The 19,510-nt window shown below is 41.2% G+C and overlaps 1 protein-coding gene across 3 annotated transcripts in view; it reads left to right on the forward strand.

Annotated features, from left to right (window-relative positions):
- Nucleotides 1-3,591: 3,591 nt before the first annotated feature.
- Nucleotides 3,592-19,510, forward strand: part of FBLN1 (fibulin 1) — a 77,922-nt gene continuing 62,003 nt past the window's right edge. The window contains exons 1-2 of one of the 3 annotated variants that reach the window (XM_042050912.1): nt 3,592-4,276; nt 19,133-19,232. In XM_042050912.1, the coding sequence (XP_041906846.1) occupies nt 4,201-4,276; nt 19,133-19,232 (176 nt within the window). In that variant the 5' untranslated portion in view covers nt 3,592-4,200. Of the gene's footprint in view, nt 4,277-4,728; nt 5,149-19,132; nt 19,233-19,510 lie in introns of those variants that run through there. The other 2 variants (XM_042050910.1, XM_042050911.1) reach the window with 2 other exon arrangements.

The following is a 19,510-nucleotide window of genomic DNA, read 5'->3' on the forward strand; positions in this document are numbered from 1 at the left end:
ATATGGCATAGTGGCCTGGACTACTGGCATCTGTGTAATTGTACATATGCATATATATATATATATAATACGACTTATGTATGTATTTCTATGTAATACGATTTATATAAAGAACAGTGTAAATTCAGGATTGTTATGAATGGCATAGTAATTGTTCTGGAAGGAATTCCAGCCTTGACTTTAGCTACAAGATGCCATAACAAGCCTGATGGTGGTGTCTGGGAGGGCCTTCTTGGAGGTGCAGTTTTGGACTCTTAGGGCAACAGAGGAGGCTCACAGTCATCCCACTTCCTTTTGTTTACCTAGGCTGGGAGCCATTTCGTATGGATAGTCTGTAGTTTGGGATTTGAGGATGGGGATGTGCCTGCATCCTGATTTATTCCAAATTAATCCCTGACAAGGATTTGGAAGTGCATATGAAGTGCCCCCAAGTGACACTACGCTAAGGGGCTTTGGTGATCAGTGGTGATGCGCAAAGTGTCAGCAACTTCAACATGAATACAAGCCCAGAGAGCTATTAAAAGCTAAACTACGTTGATTTAGACTCAAAATAAGCAAGCAATTGTTATCTGTAATGGCAGTAGCAGTTTCAAAAAATAATCAAGGATTACTGTGCATCCATCTCTGAAAACTCTGCTAAGTTTTCTTTGTAAAAGATGTCTTCTAGTTTAATGAGCAACTTATCATTACTGTCCAAAAGGCAAGATAGTCGGAAAGGTTCCCATAAGCCTTCAAAATCCATTTCCTATATTAAGATACTAAACCAAAAAAATTCTAAAACTTCCAATATTAAAATGATTATGTGTCAAGTTGTTGCCACATGTCTTTTGTACATAGGTTTTATTCAAGTTCAGAAAATATTCAGGTAGTGTTTTCTCCAGGAAAGAAGCCAAATGTCAGTTGTACCATGCCTGTACTAGTGTTTGGAGCTTAGCTAAGTGGTCATTTGTACTCCACTAGCCATGGATTTACCTACTTTTGGGGTTTGGGGTCTTTTATTTACAGTGAGAGATGGTAAGATCCACATGAATCCTCTTAATCCTTGTGTATCTGTACCAATCAGTGATGTATTCTTCCTGTTAAGAAGGAAAAGAGGCCTTTTTATGCATCTTTAATGAGGCACATTTTCATAACAAGAACCAATATGTAGCTTCATTTTTTGCCATAGGGCCGAAGGAGTTTCCCTTTACAGTTAGAAATCTACAGTTAGATTTAATTTCTAGGGGAATCTATTAACTTCCTTGCAACATTCTTCCTGCAAACAGGGAAGATAGTGCAATTTAATTTCCCTCTCTTTTGCTCAAGTTCTAGGACAGATAGGTGGAGTGGTAAAAAAATCAGACTTTGGGAGCTGTAGTAAAAGAGATGAGCTAGGAGGCACAGCAGCTGGGACCCTGGGTCAGCTTTGTTCATTAGACAGAGGTCGATACCCTTATTTAGACTTAATCAGGCCATCTCAAGAATTCCTGAGTAGCCAAATGGGAGCTGTGAACCTGCTGCCATAGATGGCTAGATTTGATAGAGTAAGTCTAAATTCTTTGTCAGTCTACTTGTGTGTCTCTACTCTCAACAGGACCCTTGGAAATGACTTGCGGAATGATTTTATTAATGATTAGCTGTCACTGCTCATTAATCTGAGCTTCTGCAAATGATTTCTATTCTTATGAAGTAGAAACAAAATCCTCATTAAAGAATTTGTTTGTTTTAGAGCTACACAAAAGATTACAGGGCCTTTATGAACAGATATAAGAAAAAAATTTGGTTATGCAAAATGTTCCATCTCATAAACCTTTGCTTTCCATTGACTCCCAGGACCTCTGCATTGAGCCTGAAGTGCATGGCTCAGCTCATTACAAAGCTTGGGGTCAGTAATTGGAATCACATGTACTTGAGGCCTCTCAATCTGACTGTAGGTGAGAGTGCCAATTTATCCTGGAAATGTGTATTAAACAAAAAAACCCCCACCCCAAACCAAGGAAAAACCTATTGTCAGATCTGCAGATGACCATAGCCATGATGTTTTCTAGAAATACTTTTTAAACTTTTATTAAATTTGCCTCATTTCTGGTATAGTTTGTGGTGGTGATCTAAATGGGAACAAGGAATTCTTACTCTGGAGTAAAAATGTCGACACATGGTGTTAATCAGAGTAACTCCATGTGTGGACAGGCACATGTATAACTTTACACTGTTTTAGGCACGCTGGGTGAAGTTCTTTCTATCCACCTTTAATCAATTTGGGGAGGTTTTAATGTAGAGTGAAATAAGGCAATATTGAACTGAACCCAGAGTTTCTGTCGAGGGGATTCCTCTGGTTCAGTTAAGCTGGTATGAATTTTAGACAAGGTGTAATCTTTGTTAGGTGTCTCCCACAGCTGTCTGATACATGAAAAATGGTAACTTGGAGGTTGGAATGAAACACTGGGAAGGTCCTGCTGTAACTGATGTAAAATCATTTTAAACTGAGTTAGGGCATTAAAAAAAGAGGGAGAAATAGACATGCTTATGTAGAAAATCCTCCAATTAAAATCCCCCCCAAATAAAATCAGCCATACATCCTTTTTCTCCTTTTCCAGCTGCCCCTTCCCAATAAGACAGAGGAGAAAACCAACCAACCAACCAACCAACCACAACAACAAAAAACGGAAAAACCCACAACAACAACAACAAAACCAAACCAGCAGTCAAAGGAAGATGATGTAGGCATTTTGAGTGAGGATGGAGGTCAGTTCTTGGATAACTCTTTCTGCTGTAGATGTGGGAGGCAGCCCAGAAGGGCGCTGGAACTAGGTTCAAAAGGAACAAAAGGAAATGGCCCTTCGCACAGTCAGTGGTAAATCCATGAAACCTCCTGCCAAAGGGTATTTTGGATGATAAAGTTTTACAAGAACTCGTGGGGAGACATGATAAATACCTGAAATAGAAATTCACTGAGGGCTACTAAGTACACATAGACCACATTTCACCAAGGAAATGCTCCAAACTCAAAGGAACTGAAGGCTGGAAGAGTGGCCGGGAAAATTATCACGTGTGTTTTTCTTATTCATGTTCTTCCACTACTTTACGATTGTGGCTGAAGACAGGCTATTGAGATAGTTGGACTCTTGGCCTTATGGCTGTATTTGTGTTCTTGTGTTAGAAAAGTACAGATAACCTGGTGCGGAAGAAAACACACATTCAACTCTTACTGACTTAAATACTTTTTCCGATTGGACATTTTGAGGAGAGATACTCAAAAATTGCATTATTGGGTATTTACAAGAAGAATAGCCCAATTAGAGTCCACGTGGCACAACCTCCAAGTAAACACACACTGACTTCCAACTCTTTGTTTGAGTAAAATCGAGGTCAAAGTATACAGGGGTGTTGAACTTTGTGTATTTCCATCCCCATTTGACTGCAAATATTTTCCCTCCCATTATCTTAAAGATCTCAGCAACAGCATTACCAACTGGGTCTTTTGACCACTATCAGTGTGTGTGCTGCTGTTTAAATAAGGAGGTTAAAAAAAAAAAAAAAAGGGAAGGGAGAGAGAGAGAAGAGCTGCCTCACTTGGGTTGAAATTCTTATCCTGACTTCTTAAGAGGAGGGGGAGGGAAGAAAGGATTTTTATTTTTCCCACTGAATTTCATTGAAAGATTCTAGAATCTCTCTCCTTTTAAAAATCTTATTTTATTGACAAAAGCTGTATTGGGGTAAAATCCACGGAAAGACCTAGAAGGGGGATTGAATATCTCCCCTTTAGAGGTTAAACCTCTGCTAGGTGGTTTCTTTTGTTTTGTTTTGCTTTGCCTTGCTTTTGTGGCTTTCTCCTACTTGGCACCGAGAGAAGTCGCTGCACTTCTTCACAGAATCAGTCACGCCGGCCCGAGGTTCACGCTGAGGATCTGCAAAGTTTTCCGAGCTCAAGGGAGTCACTTTTAGAGCGTGTGGGGGCGGCGGGGTATTAGAAGCAACAGGGCTCGTACCTCCGAGCTGCGGTGACGGCTCTGTTCTGCCGAGCACTTGCAGGCTGTATAATTAACCGGGCAGGCAGTGAATTAAATCTTTGTAAAGCCCACCGAGTGGGGGGTTCCTGAAAGCTCTTTTCCAACCGGTCTCAGGCGGCTGGGATAACAGCAGCAGCAGCAAGCGAAAAGAGGGAGCCCACTGGACGCCGCAGGAGAGCCAAGACCCGCTCGGAGCGAGCGCTCCCGGCCGATGGACAACCTCGGCGGGGCCCGGCCGCTGCGGCTGCTCCTGCTCCTGGCGCTGCTGCCTCCGCTCCGGGGACAAGGTAAGTGCGGGAGCGGCTCCCACCGACCCGAGCCTCCGGGCTCTGCCCCGGCGAGACCCGCTCCGGGATGCGGGCTCCTGGGGATGGGGCTGCGGGGCTCCCCACGGTGTCCCCGGGCTGCCGGGGGACGGGGCCGCGAGGCCCCCCTTGGGGCCCCCTTCTTCCCTGTATCCCTGGACGTTCCAGGGAGGCTTTAAAGCGCCGCTGCCACGTCCAAGTGAGCAGAAAGGCGTGGTGTGCACCGGCCCCGCCGCTGCCCCCCTGGTCCCGCTACCCCCGGGCAGATTCGGTATGAGGCTCCGCCGGGACGGGCTGTGCCGTGGGGAAAGGGTGAGTGTGCTCCCGGCGGACAACTCCGCCCGGGATCCAGCGCAGCTCGGTGGATGTCACGGGAATCGCGACATGTCGTGGCGGCCGCCGCACGGTGCCCCCCGCCCCCAGCGAGAGGTGCCCGGCGGTGGCACCGCGAAGTGATGGGTCTGAAACCGGCGGGCGCCAGAGGTGTCAGCTCTGATCTGCCGGAGACAGAACTACGCCCGAAAAACATGGGAAACTGGACCAGCAGTTAGTTGGAATCCCAGAGAAGCGGGAGGAATAGTGAAGCAAAGGATGCGGGCTTTTTGGAGACCAAATGTGGAACATTTATGAATGATACCGTGTGATATGGTTGCTTTTGAAAGCAGGGATCTGGATCCGGGTCATGACTCTTTTTACTTATTGCACACTTTTTCCTGAGCTCTTAGTACTGTCTGAAGAGAGGATATGAACTTGATTTAATTCATTGTAGGAATCTCATGCAAATCTTAATTTGTAGGAGATGACAAAGAAAGTTATTTGTCCTATGGTGATAATGAGTTTATCACAGCTAACAGGTAAGTGACTTTTCCATTAGAGTAACCCCAAGGGGTCTTTTGAGGTTTCATTTCACTCTGGGCAAGTACTTGGAAACACATGGTCTCTGGCCTAGGCAGACAAAAGCCAGTGAAGTAAATAATTTGTTGCTGTCACAGTGTCTTGGGTCTTAGATTTTCGTTAGAAGAGTACTATCTGTCAAAATACTTGCTTTTGATAAAGAGACTGTAGCACTCCTTTTAAAAAAGGACAGACTAAGATGGTCAGAAGAGCAGCATTTACCTCCAGAATCAAAATAGCTCCTACTTCCCCTTAGACAACAAAATACATCAGCAAAACTGTGGCTTTGATGTGTCACAGTGAGCAGACAGGGTAATTTTAAGCATTCAACTTTATTGTAGAACATGAAAAATTTCACTTTGTAACCTCTGTACATTTAGCCTTAGTTACTGGATAACTTTTTAGAAAACTGGGAAGTCATTAGATCTATGAGTTCTGTTTTTAAAAGTTTTTTTTAATACAAAAATTTGCAGTAAAATGTATATCAGGTTTTTATTCCCAAATTAGAATCAATACTCTAATTTGACTGAGAATTTCTATTTCTTAAAACTTAACAGTGCACTGGATAAAATTAAATTTATACATCTGAAAGCAGGTGAGGATCCTTGCTTAGGAGATCGGCATTTAAAGAGTAGACTTTGCTTCAGTGAAATAATTATTGAATATTGAATAATCATCTGTGTTTTAGAAGCAAATGAAGTAATTACGTGGTGAGTTATGTTGTTGAAGTCTTTGGGGCCGAGCCTGTGCTCCCCGGCAGGTCTGGAATAAGGGGCCTTGGAGAAAGAGGAGCTCTTATGTGCTTTAGTGATACAACTGCCAAGTTACTAGGACAGCATATTGATGAAATATGGTTTTCTTCTAAACTTGTTACCATCAGTTTTCTTAATTGCTTTGCCTTACTAATGAATCATCAAATCATCAGTAGCTCTTAAAGTCTTCATTCTGAAGAAACTGAAGGAATTGCCTTCAGGGGAACTGCCCAGTGCACGTAAATATACGTATGTACATCATTCTTTGCGAGAGTAAGGATCTTAAAACCTTTAAACATTTCATTATGCAACTTTGTTTTACTGTAAACATTGCATTATTTAACACATATCAACTACCATAAACCAAAGAAGATGAATTACATCACCATGGCCAGTCAGTGTATTAATAGTTCATCCTGTAGCTCTCTCTTTGGCATGTCTTGGTACTACAGGCACAGTTTTAACTCACTAAACATCTGGAAACATGTCTATTCAGGGGAAGCTTACAGTTGTAATAAAAAAAATGTTCCACTGACTTCGTGGAATGAGTTTTATTTTAAGATTATGATTTTTACATGTGCTTTTATAACAGTATATTTATAAGGAGTATATGGGTGGAGGTAGGACACATAAAAGGCTAAATCTGTGCTTTTTTGCATGCTATCACAGATAAAATCTACCCCAAAAAATCACATACTATCAGTTCTAAAACATGAGTGCTACCTTTAAATTGGCTGAGTTTCATTTTAAGAGGCCATTTTGAGAAATGACATTTTATTGCAGTCAGGAGAAGTGCAAGATGTTAAAGCTCTTTGTTTTTCATCTGTGTAATTGAAAGCAGACGTGTTAGTGAAATCCAAGAGAAACCCCCATAAACCAGCTTATCAAGTTACTGCAGTGTATTTATATTGTTCTGTTAGGTTTCAGGCATTATCTGAGAGTAGGTCAATGCATTTTCAGAAGTTATTTATTTATCTTTCTGCTTTAGCCCATTCTGCAAGTTTCATATCAACTTCACACGTGTTTTCAATAAACAGTTGTGTTAAGACCAACTTGTTCTACAATACTTCTATTACTATTTTCTGAAATGAAAGATGGGCTTTGGCCCTCTGGAACTTGACTGAAATAGTTAACTGGGACCAGTAAAGAGTTTGAGTTTGGTTTTGTGAGTTATGGATACTTCTAAAGAAGTAGGTGGTAAAATGAATTCAGTAAGCAGAGAATCTGGGTTTACTTGACATAGTAAAATATCTGTAGAGAATAAAAGGGGGGTGAAATAGAGAAGGTCAAGAAAGGGAGAGCTGAAATCCAAATAAAACAACTTCAGGGCACAGGCAAGAATTTTAATGGTAACATAGAGTGGGTTAGTAGAAAAGAGATAAATGAACAGAAGCTTTTGTGAAAATGTAGCAGAAGGTGATGGTTGACAGTTACAGGGAGCAAAGAAAATGAGTAAAGTTAAGAAATAACAAAGTAAACAGGTAATTTTAGCCAAATTAGGCAAAAGCTTTTGTAATCATTCTGGAAATGTCAGGCACCCATGTTTTCGTGTAGATTCAATGGAAGAAGATAGGCCAAGGGTGAGATTTTAATGGTTAAGTAATCACACAATTAAGTTTGGAGGTTAGATAGCATTGCTCCAAGATAAGATGTAGAAGTGGAAGCAGAAGGTTGGGAAGATTGCAGGGTAAGAAAGAATAGAAAAATTGTCTGCAAAGAAGCTCATGAAGGAGTTGTCAGGAGCAAGAGAGAAAACATAGGAAGAGGCCACAACAAGCAAAAAGCCTCAAAAGGAGAGAAAAAGTCAGTATGGATCAGTGAAGAGTTCTAGAAAAATGGTTAGAATTTCAGGCCATAATATTTTGTGAATAAAAATTAGCTTGGAAATGCTCAGAATAATGTCAAGTAAGTGGAGAAGGAGTAGTCAAGGACCTACTAAGATGATATACTGGGTGATTACAGTGACAGAGTGTACAGTAAGGGGAATATTGTGACAGTCACCTGCACGTTCATCAGACTTGGCAAGGATTCTTGTCCTCTGGTAAGACACAGGACAGTCCAGAACAAGTTGTGTTGAAAGTCTCTCTGATCAACAGGATGCAACGTATTAAGCATCTCCCATGCTTGTACTCTCCTCAATATACCAACAAATCTTTGGCTAAGGCAGTTTATGAAGTTTCTTCCCTTCACTTTTTAAAGCAAGCAGCATTTCTGTTTTCTGCCAGCACTCAGGAGTACTTTGTCTCTGATTTGTACCTATTATGACCTACTTCAGACTTAAAAGTTTTGAGAAATTGCCTTTTGGATTTGAAGTATGTGCTGCTGTATCTTAAGAAGAAAATCACTTTCAGATTGTCAGGGATTTTCATTCATACTCTTTTCAGTTAATCAAATTACTGTTACATTTTCGTTCAAAGAAAGCTGATGTAGTTTTGGGTACTGAGTACACAGGTATAGGAAGTATGTTGTTTTCTGGGTTATGGTAGCACCACAAATGAGTGATGCTGCACAGGGGTGCAGTATGTTTCCCAATAAAGGGTTCATTTTTGAATCTAGTCAAAGTCTGGATTGAGACTTTAAGCTTAGTAAGAAAGAAAACAATACCAGAAAAGATCGTTTTTGTCAGTGCTGAAGTGTACAGATGTAGAAATACTTTGTATGGTTCTTTTCAGCTTTTTAGGGTGTTTCCAAGGATTTATGAAGCTTTGGAAGGATATAGTGTGCAAATGCTGCTCGCAGTACATCCACTGGAAATACTGCCATCTTCCAGCTTTGCTCTTGTCACTGACTAAATTTCAGGTACTGAGTACTTTTAATATCAATGCTTAGTCAGAGAATCTGGGAGAGCTAGATAATGATTGTGGCTTACTATAGATAATTTCAAAAATGAGGAAAGTTTCACATAAAAGTTCTAGTACAGTTTTCTCTAAAATGAAACTTTCCCTAAGGCATTGCTATATAATTATATGCAAAAATAGATCTGTATTGTCTTCCTGCTCTGTAAAGCCTGTGGTTCCTTCCATGCTTGAACCTTGACCCACCGTGCTATAAATTTTATCCCATCTGCTTAGTGTTTCCTGACTATTCTTTAAATATGGCAATACTAGAATATCAGAATCTTTCATCATTGTCTATCTTTTTTTTTTATGTTCAGCAATAAACATGCTGCCTACAGAGTAGATACATTTTACTTTAGCAGTATATAAAAGCATCGTAATTCTTGTTAATTTTCTGGTCAGATAAAAATACAGAAATCCCAGTGTGAAAATATTTTTCCTGTAATCATTTTACAGGAATAGCAATAGAATTAGAAATCGTTTTATGGCAGTAGAAATGCTTGAGCATGTGTGTTCGATATTCTGAGATGTGCTGCTCTGTCACATTCTCATATCCTTCTTATTTAAGTAGCTTTATTTTGTATATATACATATACTTGGACTCAATCCAAAGCTCTTCAAGATCTACTTAAAGACTGTCATTTACTGCAGTACATTTTTGGTCATGGACTTTATACAAATGAACAGGACTCACAATAGGTTAATTTTAATACCCTAAATAAAACTTTCTAATCACACAGTTTTTCATTATTTGAAATGAGAAATCAAGAGAAGATTAAAATTTTTTCTTAAATGAGAAAGCCTGATGTGGCCCTCTTTCTGTCAAGGTCCTGTGAAGTTATTTTGTTATTTGCATGATTTTCTCGCAGGGGTGAGAGTGAAGGACAAAGTTTAGCATACGTTTATCAGGAAGAGCAGTTGCTCTTCCAATTATGAGGTTTTTTTTGTTTGTCCTTCCACGTCATCTTGGTGAGTCTGGGTTCTTTAGGCCACCTGTGTCTGTCAGAGCTGTGAATGGACCATCTTTTTTCATGTTCTTTTGAGTATGTAAAGTCTGGGACAGATACTACATGTACTAAGCTGTTTACACAATGCTGATTCAGTGGACTCCAAGGTTCTTTGAATACTTTTGTATCTTCTAGAAGTTTTCAGAACAGTCTTTATTCTTTTAGTCTTATGTCTTTTGAACTTCAGCCTCGTCATGGAAGCCCAAAAAATAACCCATCCAGAAAGATGAAAAAATTGGAATTAATTTGTTTCCAGAAAAGGCACCTTCAGGGAGCAGGTACACAGAAGGTTGGGTGTATAAGAGGTAGTAACAAAAGAATGAATTGAAACAGGCTTTTGGAGTGAACAGGTAGTATATTATCAAAAAATCTGTGGTGTTGCTGAATGTATGAGATCTTCGAGCACAGGAGCACATTGCCTAGACACGTTTGGGAATCAGCCTCACTTGATACTGATTTTGAACAACTACGTAGGGCTCTGCCCACAGCTGACTGAATTTTATCAGGTCTCCCTGGAAGTAGTTAGACAAGATAACCTCCTGAGGGCTTCTACATCCCTGTCTTTTCTGACATTTTGAGATACAGATATAGATACATACATCTCTCTAAGATGCCTTATTCCTGCAATAGATGGAGTTGTCTTTTCTAATTTTTAGTAGCCATTTGCCTACTTTTAGAAGGATTTTTTTAGACCTGAGACATAATAAAAACCCTGCAGTAAAGCATGTGCTTTTCCCACTAAGGACATAATGGATGTTGCAGCATGCATTGTCTCTGTCAGGCCTGTCCTTATCACCAGCTATTGCCATGGAATATTTTGAGAACTTGTTTTATAAACTGCACATACGTATCTCATAAAATGAGGTTTGGCTGTATCTGAAAAATCCCCCTAGTTGTGTGATGGCCTCTGCTGGTGCTACCAGAGTCACATTCCCTATAAATGAGTGTTCTCCAGACCTAAAAAATTTCCAGTAAAATGTTGGCTGTTTTCAAACCAACCACAAAACACACTAACATACCAGGCATTTCCTTTAGGGTGCTGCTGCTTCAGTTACTATGCTGTCTTTCTTCAGTGATTTCAGCTGTCCTGAAATAATTGCCCTCAGCTGAGAATACATGTGAAAGTAAAACTTCAAACCCTTTAAACATGTTTAGAGAGGATGTTGTATTTTTCAGCTGCATGTGAATTGTGAGTGATTGTCTGTCAGTCCATAAAGCTCCAGTACAACCCCTCACACTTGGAGGAGAGAAGCTCAATAGTCGTAGATCCTCTTTGAGGGACTAGAGCAGGACAGGAAGGGGACAGCTGGTGAGGAACACAGCCTTGCATCCTACAACATACGCATTGGAGAATTCCTCCTGGCCCATGCTGCTGTGGGTGTTAAGAGAGAGGGTGTCCTGTCTCCAAGTTTTATGCTTTTATTATGAAGTTCAGACTGTCATAGTCTTTAAGGGAACCTGTAAGAACAACTGAGTAGAACAACTAAGAATATCTTACTGTCCAAAGCTGACTAGTGCCACAGCTCAGCTGCGTCTGTTCATTGTACCCCATCAGCATATTGGGGTAGTTGATGAACAGTCTTAAGGTGAACCAGCATTTCTCTGCAGAAAGAGAAAACCTCCTATTCACTTTGCTTCTTTCTTTCCATATAAAGAGGGGCATCTTCATTCCAACTCCATTCTGAAGAGATCCATGACATACTCGCATCGTCTCAGATGAAGAATGGTAATGCTCTCCTACGTTGCTCCTTTACTTCCAGTTCAAACTATTTGTTTCAGGGAATCATGGGGCAGATTTTCTGTTGTACATCTTTCCCTTTCATGGTTTCAGGTCTCCTTCACCCTTTCCCCTACTCTGTGTGCCTAATCCCTAGGTTTACACGCAAGATAAAGATGCAGCAAAGCTGTATTTGTCATGTTAGTTTATTACCAGTTGGACCTTTGAAGTCCACTGGCTTCCCTTTTGTCTAAACACGTCTCCAGGTCTATTCAATACCTTAAGTGGCCAGTCAGAGTGTGTTTGCACTGCCAGAGACAGCATTTCCACAGTTTCTTGTAAGAAGAGCCAAAAAATCAAGACTACATACAAATCCCAGCTGCCAGCACTTAACTGCTGTCCTTGCTACAAAAGCAGCTGACTTTGTCCACCTGATGATAGCCAGGTGTCATTGTTCAGGAGGAACTAATTTGGTGTAGCAAATCAGGCCAAGCACACTTTGTTTGCCCTGAATGTTGAGCAAAGGGGAGCCTTGGCCAGAGGGATATGCGGTTGCTGTGGTTTTGTGAGAATACAGATATAAGGGGAGATTGGAAGACAAAGAATGTGACTCTGCGTAGTATGGATGGCCAGTCTGTAATTCTGAGGATCAGATTCTGTAAGTAGATTTGGAGTTTTTTCCAGGTGGCAGTTAGATGGATGAACATCACTAGTGAGAGAGTTTTCTGGACAGGACAAGAAGGATTTTATCAAAAAGGTACACAGTGAATGTTGAAAGTGGTTTTCTTACTGGAAACCTAAACCAGTGTGTGTCTGTTGTAATCATGAGTTCCAAAAATTCTGCATGACATACTGTTACTGAAACATGTTGGATTAGTGCTGAGCTCTCACAGAGTCCATCTGTTGCCTGTACCCTCCTCATATGCTGAGAAGTGATGCCTGTGTTTTGTTTTCTCACATTCCATAGTGCTGAGCCTCTTACAGAGTAAATTGAGTGAAGGGCAAGATCTGCACCACACTTTGCAAACGTAATCAATTCATGTGCTTAAAGGATTGTAAACATCTTAATAAGAAGGTGTGATTTTGACCCCTTGACCTGGACTCACTTCCAAATCTGTACCCAACTACAGCTGGTTATGTGGGCTGGGAAATCATGGAGTTCGAGGGTCACATCATTGACTGCCTTGAAGAATGGGCAGTCTTAACTGGCACTGGCTTGGTGAGCCCACCTAGGCTCAGGTGTCACTTTGGTTTGGTATCACCATCAGGTTGATAACTGTTCCATAGATCAGCACTGAGTAATGAACAGCTATCCAATCCTGGACTCTATATAGACCTTTCTATTAGAGGCAACCATGCAGATTGTTACCTAAAAAGTCTTCCTTTTTGATCTAGCTGCAATGCTGCTGCTATGAAATTTATCCAGTTCTTTTTACTTCTGCTTATCATTTGCACAATTCCTAGAAACAGTTCAGGGGCTCTCATTCCAGGAATCACACTTTTGGGTAACATTCTTAAGATTATCTTTCTTTTGCAGAAAATATTCACTGCAGCTGCTGAATAATCAATTATTACATCATAGAAGTCTAAGGTTATGCAGATATTAACCTCATTTCTTGCTTTGAACTCCCACAAATGGCAGTCCTGTTACGATTAGCAAATTACCTTTTTTTTTAAAACAACCTTCTGCTTGTACACATCATGTCTGTGTAAGTGTAATTCAGAACTAGCACATGAATGCATCATGTGCACATAGTGTTTGAATATTTTTGACCTTAATCACATCTTATCTGATAGATTTTTCTTCATGACATCTTTTGTAAAATTAGAGAGCTTAGTTCCATCTGTCTGCTTCACAAGACTTCTGAAATCTCTCTCAGAATCCAACATAGACCAGATATCCATTAGGACAGGCATCCTTGCTGTTACCATACTAACAGAGCTTGAGTTCTTTTGGATGCCCTGCTGCACATACTTCTGTACAGGAACAAAGTAGTGATAAAGCTGCATTGGATTTTACCCAAAATAAACTTGGATTTTCTGAACTGATCACTTAGCATGCAAAATTATTGTATCTGATGTGAAGGAAGTCAACATGCTCCCCTATTACCAGAGCTCTGGTTTATCCTCATACTTTTCTGTCTTGTAATACCAGAAAGCTGAAAAAGTGTTTCTCAATTTTACAAAATGGACCTGACAGTGTGTTCTTGCATGTTATAACTTTACTGTAGGGTTTCTCCCTCCAAATAAAAGGGTACATTTAATCTGAACATAGATGATATCATCAGCCTTTCCTGTAAAGGCTTTATCTTTAGGATGCCTGAGATTTCTCTGGCTGATTAGCATGAAACATTATGCACTTGGCAAAATTTTTGAAGGAACACCAGTAATGTTGTTCCTACTTGATCATTGTTGGCACTGTAGCTCTGAGGTGGGCCAGGAGCCCACCAGCTGAAGTAAGAAACATGTGGTTACAGTCAAGAAAAAAACCCCATTCTTTTCAGTGAGATTCCTTGAGATGTCAGAATCAGAGTAGTTTCTACCTTCTGCTTCCCACTGTCTGATTCTTTGCCCACCCTGCAGTACCAACTTGTAGTTAGGAGAGGCTGCAGAGAGGACACAGCCTCTCTGTACTGTTGGTCCCCTGAAGAGAGTGTTAGAAGGCACAAATGGCCTCAGTATGAACTTCTTGCTCAAAGGTTTCCAAGTGGGAGCCACGTGAATGTGTGTGTGTACAGTTGAATCTGCAACAAAACTACAGCTGGGAGATGGTAAGTCTGTCCTGTTTCTAAGTACTCATTAGCAACTCTTAGTGCCCAAATAGAATCACTTCTAGTGCAATCAAAAGTTGACACCCAATATGTGAGACACACACTTTGAGATTTTGAAAGAGTAGGGATTTGGCCATGAATTACCATTTTAAAACCAAACTGCAAAGCCAAGAGAAAATGTTTTCCACTGTTTAACTGTTACATTTTAGAAGAATGGCCTTGAGGGTGGAGTGCTTTTTTTACTGCTTGTTTTTCACTTCCCTCTATTCTCAGGAGATGTTTGGCAGGATCTTTGGAGGATATGAATTGTGATGTCACCAAAACAATGAGCCTGGACCACAGTTCTTCAACAAACTCTCCATGATCTCTCTTTGTCTGGATGCACTCCTACAGACAAGTTTGCTTAGCTTGGCCTGCTTTGAATTCTTGGGTTATTTGGTTGGAGTAGAGGTGTGTTGCCAGGGCTTGGAGGGAAGAGCTGGTGTCCAGAGCCAGGGATTGTCCTTCAGGGGAGGAACTTGGCTAAAGACTTATTTGCACAAAGCCCTGCAAAAACCTGCAGCCAGCTCTGCATTTCAGTTAAATGTGTATCATTTTTCAACACACTTAAGATTGATTGCAGACAGCAGCACTAAAAATAAGGTTATTTGTAATCCTTTGTAAGAAATTTGATGCACATGATACTTGTCAGCTGGAGGGCCCCGAACAGGGTCCCTATTCCCAAAGAGGAGCTTAGACACAAATGCATGGATTTCAGGCAGATAGTTATTTACTAGACTGGTTTAATCTGATTCATTATAAATTGCACTTAGCTTTCAGACATTGGCATGAATTCTGGACACACTGAAGGATTCAAGAGAAATATTGCCTTGACTTAGTAATGACAGAATTTTGACCGTTATTTTGGGTATATAAGTAAAACTAGAAGAACGACCTGGGTCATAGAGTACACAGCACTGTTATAAACTAACACTTAAATTGTAATTCTGTTTATAAGTATAATGGTTTTCTTACTAAAACTTGTTTGGTTTACTTGATCCCATAATCTTGATTATTTTTTACTGTAATAATACTGTAATACTGCAATATTTGTTCACAGGAACCCTGTCCTTTCATGGGTTTTACTTACCTATGCTTAAAATGGTCTGTCTCTCCTAGTTTCTCCTCATTTAGCAGGACTTTGATTCCCCTGACAATCTTCCTAATCTTTCTTTATGCATTTTTCATTTTGTTGTAGTCTCTTCTGAGCAGGGAAAGCCAGAATTCTGTGCAATACTCCAGAGCTTTGCACTGGAGAATTGATAACTGCCTTAAGAGTACCTACCTCAAAATGACTGATGCATCCTAAAATCTCACTTAACTCTTTCATTTTTGAATTATAATCACAATGGGAATATAGGTTGTTCCCTGAAAAAAAAAAAAAAAGCCAAAAACCAAAACCAAGCAACTTAATTACTGGAGGGAATTACCTTCTCTACTTGCTTTCAGCTGCTTTTGCCTTCCCTACATGTGAATATCTGCCAGCTGAGCAGATACAAACTCTCTCTGATGTGTGTCAGAGTGATTATGAACAGTTTAAATATTTCAGCTTATTTAATAACTGCAGAAAGTTAGGAGGTGGGCATGTAGAAAGATGGAAGGTGGCTGTAATGGCCCTACATCAGGAGCACCTAAGAATGATGGCTTTGTAACTGCTGTAGCCAGAGGAGACAGTTGCTTGTCCTTACAAAACTCTGCAGGAAGTAATTTGTGAAGATGTAGTCTTGAATATAATGTGGCTGCCTGTTGAAGTGTGTTCATTTCAGATGTGCTCAGACCAAAGCTAAGGATGAGACAATCATGTGTGCTCTCTGTTCTGCCACCAGCTTGATGTGTAATTTGGGCAAAGCATTTCATCCTTCTGTACTTCGTCTTCTCCATAAAAAACAAGTACATGAGATTTGCCTTCCTCTGTGCAGCACAGCAACAAAGAGATGGAAGGCTCTTACTTATTTTTCATTAAGTAATCAGTCACAGGATCATTTAGTTTGGAAGGGACTTCTTGAAATCCTCCAGAGTTTAGGCACTCTCACAGTAAAAGAGTGTTTTCTTGCATTCAGGTGGAACTTCATATGGTATAATTTGTGTCAATTGTCTCTTGTCCTGCCAGTGAACGCTATGGAGAGGAGTCTGGCTCCCTCTTCATCCCATCCTCTCAGGTATTTATAAACACCAATCAGATCCCCCCCTAAGCCTTCTGTTCTCTTGACTGAATAGTCCCAGCTCTTCTTGTCTCTCCTCATATGAAAGACACTCCAGTGCATATATTGTCTTGGAGGTCCTGCACTGGACTCAGTACAGCAGGTCCATGTCCTTCTTGAACTAGGAAGCCCAGGACTGGACAGCACTTCAGGTGTGGTTTCGTCAGTGCTCTGCAGAGGGGAAGGATCACATCCCTCCATGTGCTGCCCGTGCTCTGTCTAATGCAGACTAAGATGGTGTGGGCCTCTGTTGCTGTGAAAGTGCATTGCTGGCTTACAGTTAGCTTGGAGTCCACCAGGACACAAACTCCTTCTTTGCAGAGCTGCTTTACAGCTGGCAGGTCCTCAGTGTGCACTGCTGCATAGGCCTTATTCCACCCCAGAACCAGGACTTTGCATTTCTCTTTGCAGATCTTCCTGAGGTTCCTGTTGGCCCATTTCTCCAGCCTGTTCAGGTTCCTCTGGATGGCAGCATGGCTCTCTGGTGCATCACCCACTCCTGCCAGACTTGTATGATCTGTGAGCTGGTGGAGGATGCACTGCTTTCCCATGTCCACCTCACTGTCCACTTACCTGAAGTGTCCATTGCCAGCTTGTCTGTGATGATGTTATAGGTGATGGTGTTGAAAGCCGGATGTCATGGGAAACAACATCCACTCCCTCATCTGCTAAGCTAGCCACCACCTTGTCAAAGGCTGTGAGGTTATTAACTAACTATATGCTTAATCATCATGCTTAATGCATGATATACCCTTCATAAATCCAGGCTGACTTCTGCCAGGCACATTCTTGTCCTTCATGTGTTTGGACATTGTTTCCAGAAGGATTTGCTCTATCACCTTCCCAGAGAATGAGAAGAGTGTGCCAGATGGGCAAAAAGCCTATGGCATCCTGACCCGTACCAAAAATAGTTTGACCAATAGGGCCAGGACAGTGATTTTCCCCCTGTACTTGGCACTGGTGGGAGCATACCTCGAGTCCTATGTCCAGTTCAGGGCCCCTCACTGCAAGAAAGACATTGAGGGGTTGGAGAGTGTCCAGAGAAGGGAACAGAGCTGGGGAAGGGTCTGGAGCATCAGGAGCAGCTGAGGGAGCTGAGAGGGCTCATCCTGGAGAAAAGGAGGCTCAAGGGGAACCTTCTTGCTTTCTACAGCTCCTTGACACGAGGGTGCAGCCAGGTGGGGTTTGGGCTCTGCTCCCAAGGAACAAGGGTCAGGACAAGGGTGAACAGCTTCAAGTTGTTCCAGGGGTTGTTCAGGTTGGGCATAAGGAAGTATTTCTTCATTTAAAAGTTGGTCAGGCATTGGAAGGAGCTGCCCAGGGAGGTGGTGGAGTCCCCATCCCTGGAAGTGTCCAAGGAATGCCTGGACAATGGCATTCAGTGCTCTGGTCTGGGTGACAAGGTGGGGATCAATCACAGGCTGGACTTGATGATCTCAGAGGTCTTTTCCAACCCGAATGATTCTGTGATTCTGTAATAGGTTGACCAGTTTGTAGTTTCCCAGATCTTCTCTCCTGTCCTTCTTGAAGTCAGGGAGATTCTTGTTCTCTTCCATCCTTCAGGATCTCCTCTCATTCAAGATGAGCTCCAAGATCCTTGTATGTAGCCTGGCAGTGTCATCATCCAGCTCCCTCAGCACTCGCAGGTGAAACCTGTCAGGGCCATCAGTCAAAAAACTTAGGAAACTGAGAGAAATTATTAGAAAGCTGTCCCTCTGGATAACTGGATAGGGTTTTTACACAGTTTGCATATTTGTTACACAAGGAGCTGCTCAGTGTTCAGACTACAAGGTAATTAATAGAAAAGTGTGACTCATGTTTTATTCCAAGTTCTGATACACCTGCTGTGCAGTGAACTTTTGCACTTGGAATATGAAGCAAACCTGTAGTGCTTGTCAGTTCATTAACAATATTCAGTTTTATTAAATTAGAAGCTTGTAAAAATATACTCTACACAAATAATTGCCTTCAGTGTGGTTTTCCCCTTAGTTTCAGCATTGCTCTAAGTTGGTAACAGGATTAATTTTTCTTTCATATGTTAAGTGATCAAAATACCATATACCTTTTTGTTCCTCTCTACAGTACTTTTGCATTTACAGACATACTTCTGAGTAAAAGATTGAAAACAGATTAACTGGATAATAACCTCAGGAAAAAAATTGTTCTGCAAATTTACTTGTAATGAGACTCATCTGTCTTTCATATCAGGTATTTGATTTATCCTGTATTCTTCAGGATTTTAAAAGGTTGCTTACTGCTGCTGCTTTTGATAATAAAGGAGTGCAATCCCAAAGACCCTTTTATTTGGTAGGACTATCTGAACTGGTTTCTGCAGGTGTATCAGTCCCTAGGCTGTGTCTTTGTGTGAAAGGTTAGGGGAAAATGCAGTTTTCTTCACCAAGGAAGGAAAATCTCCAGCACTAGGCTTTATTGCAAGGTGCTGACAGGTGCTCTGTTTGGCCATGGCTGCTTTTTGTGTGGGTGCCCTGTTCTGTGTGTAAATCAGGGAGGGGAAAACTGACTTGCTTGTGTTTGGGTTTTTTTAACTGGCAGATACAATACCATATATTAAGGTTGTATTAAATGCATTGTATTTTTCTCTCTTTCCTCATTTCTGCAGATCTGTCAGTGGAAGAATGCTGTGACAAGGGTGTTGAATGGGCAAATAAAAACAGAATATGTGCTTCTCTGCCATTAATATCCGAGTCTAGAGAATGCAGGTACATAATTACATATTATATATTAAAACACAGTTTGTACTTTAATGTGAAACCATAGGAATGGCAGGTGTTAAAGCTAACTTACAAGATGAAGCACCCAACTCTTATATCCCAGCTTTTCAATTCCATGTGTGGCCTTGGGGAGTACCTCCTGAGTACCTACTTTTCGTCCATCAAGTCCTTTTAATTTTTGCTGTCAGTCTAGTGTGGATTCACCCAGCCCTAACCCATGTGGCATGTGCTGTCTCTTACTCAGAGGTTTTCCCACTGTGCTCTAC

This window comes from Corvus kubaryi, unplaced genomic scaffold (assembly GCF_017639235.1).
Source record: "Corvus kubaryi isolate FWS band 111438036 unplaced genomic scaffold, C.kubaryi_AGA036_p1.0 74, whole genome shotgun sequence".
In the NCBI taxonomy this organism is placed as follows: Eukaryota; Metazoa; Chordata; class Aves; order Passeriformes; family Corvidae; genus Corvus; species Corvus kubaryi.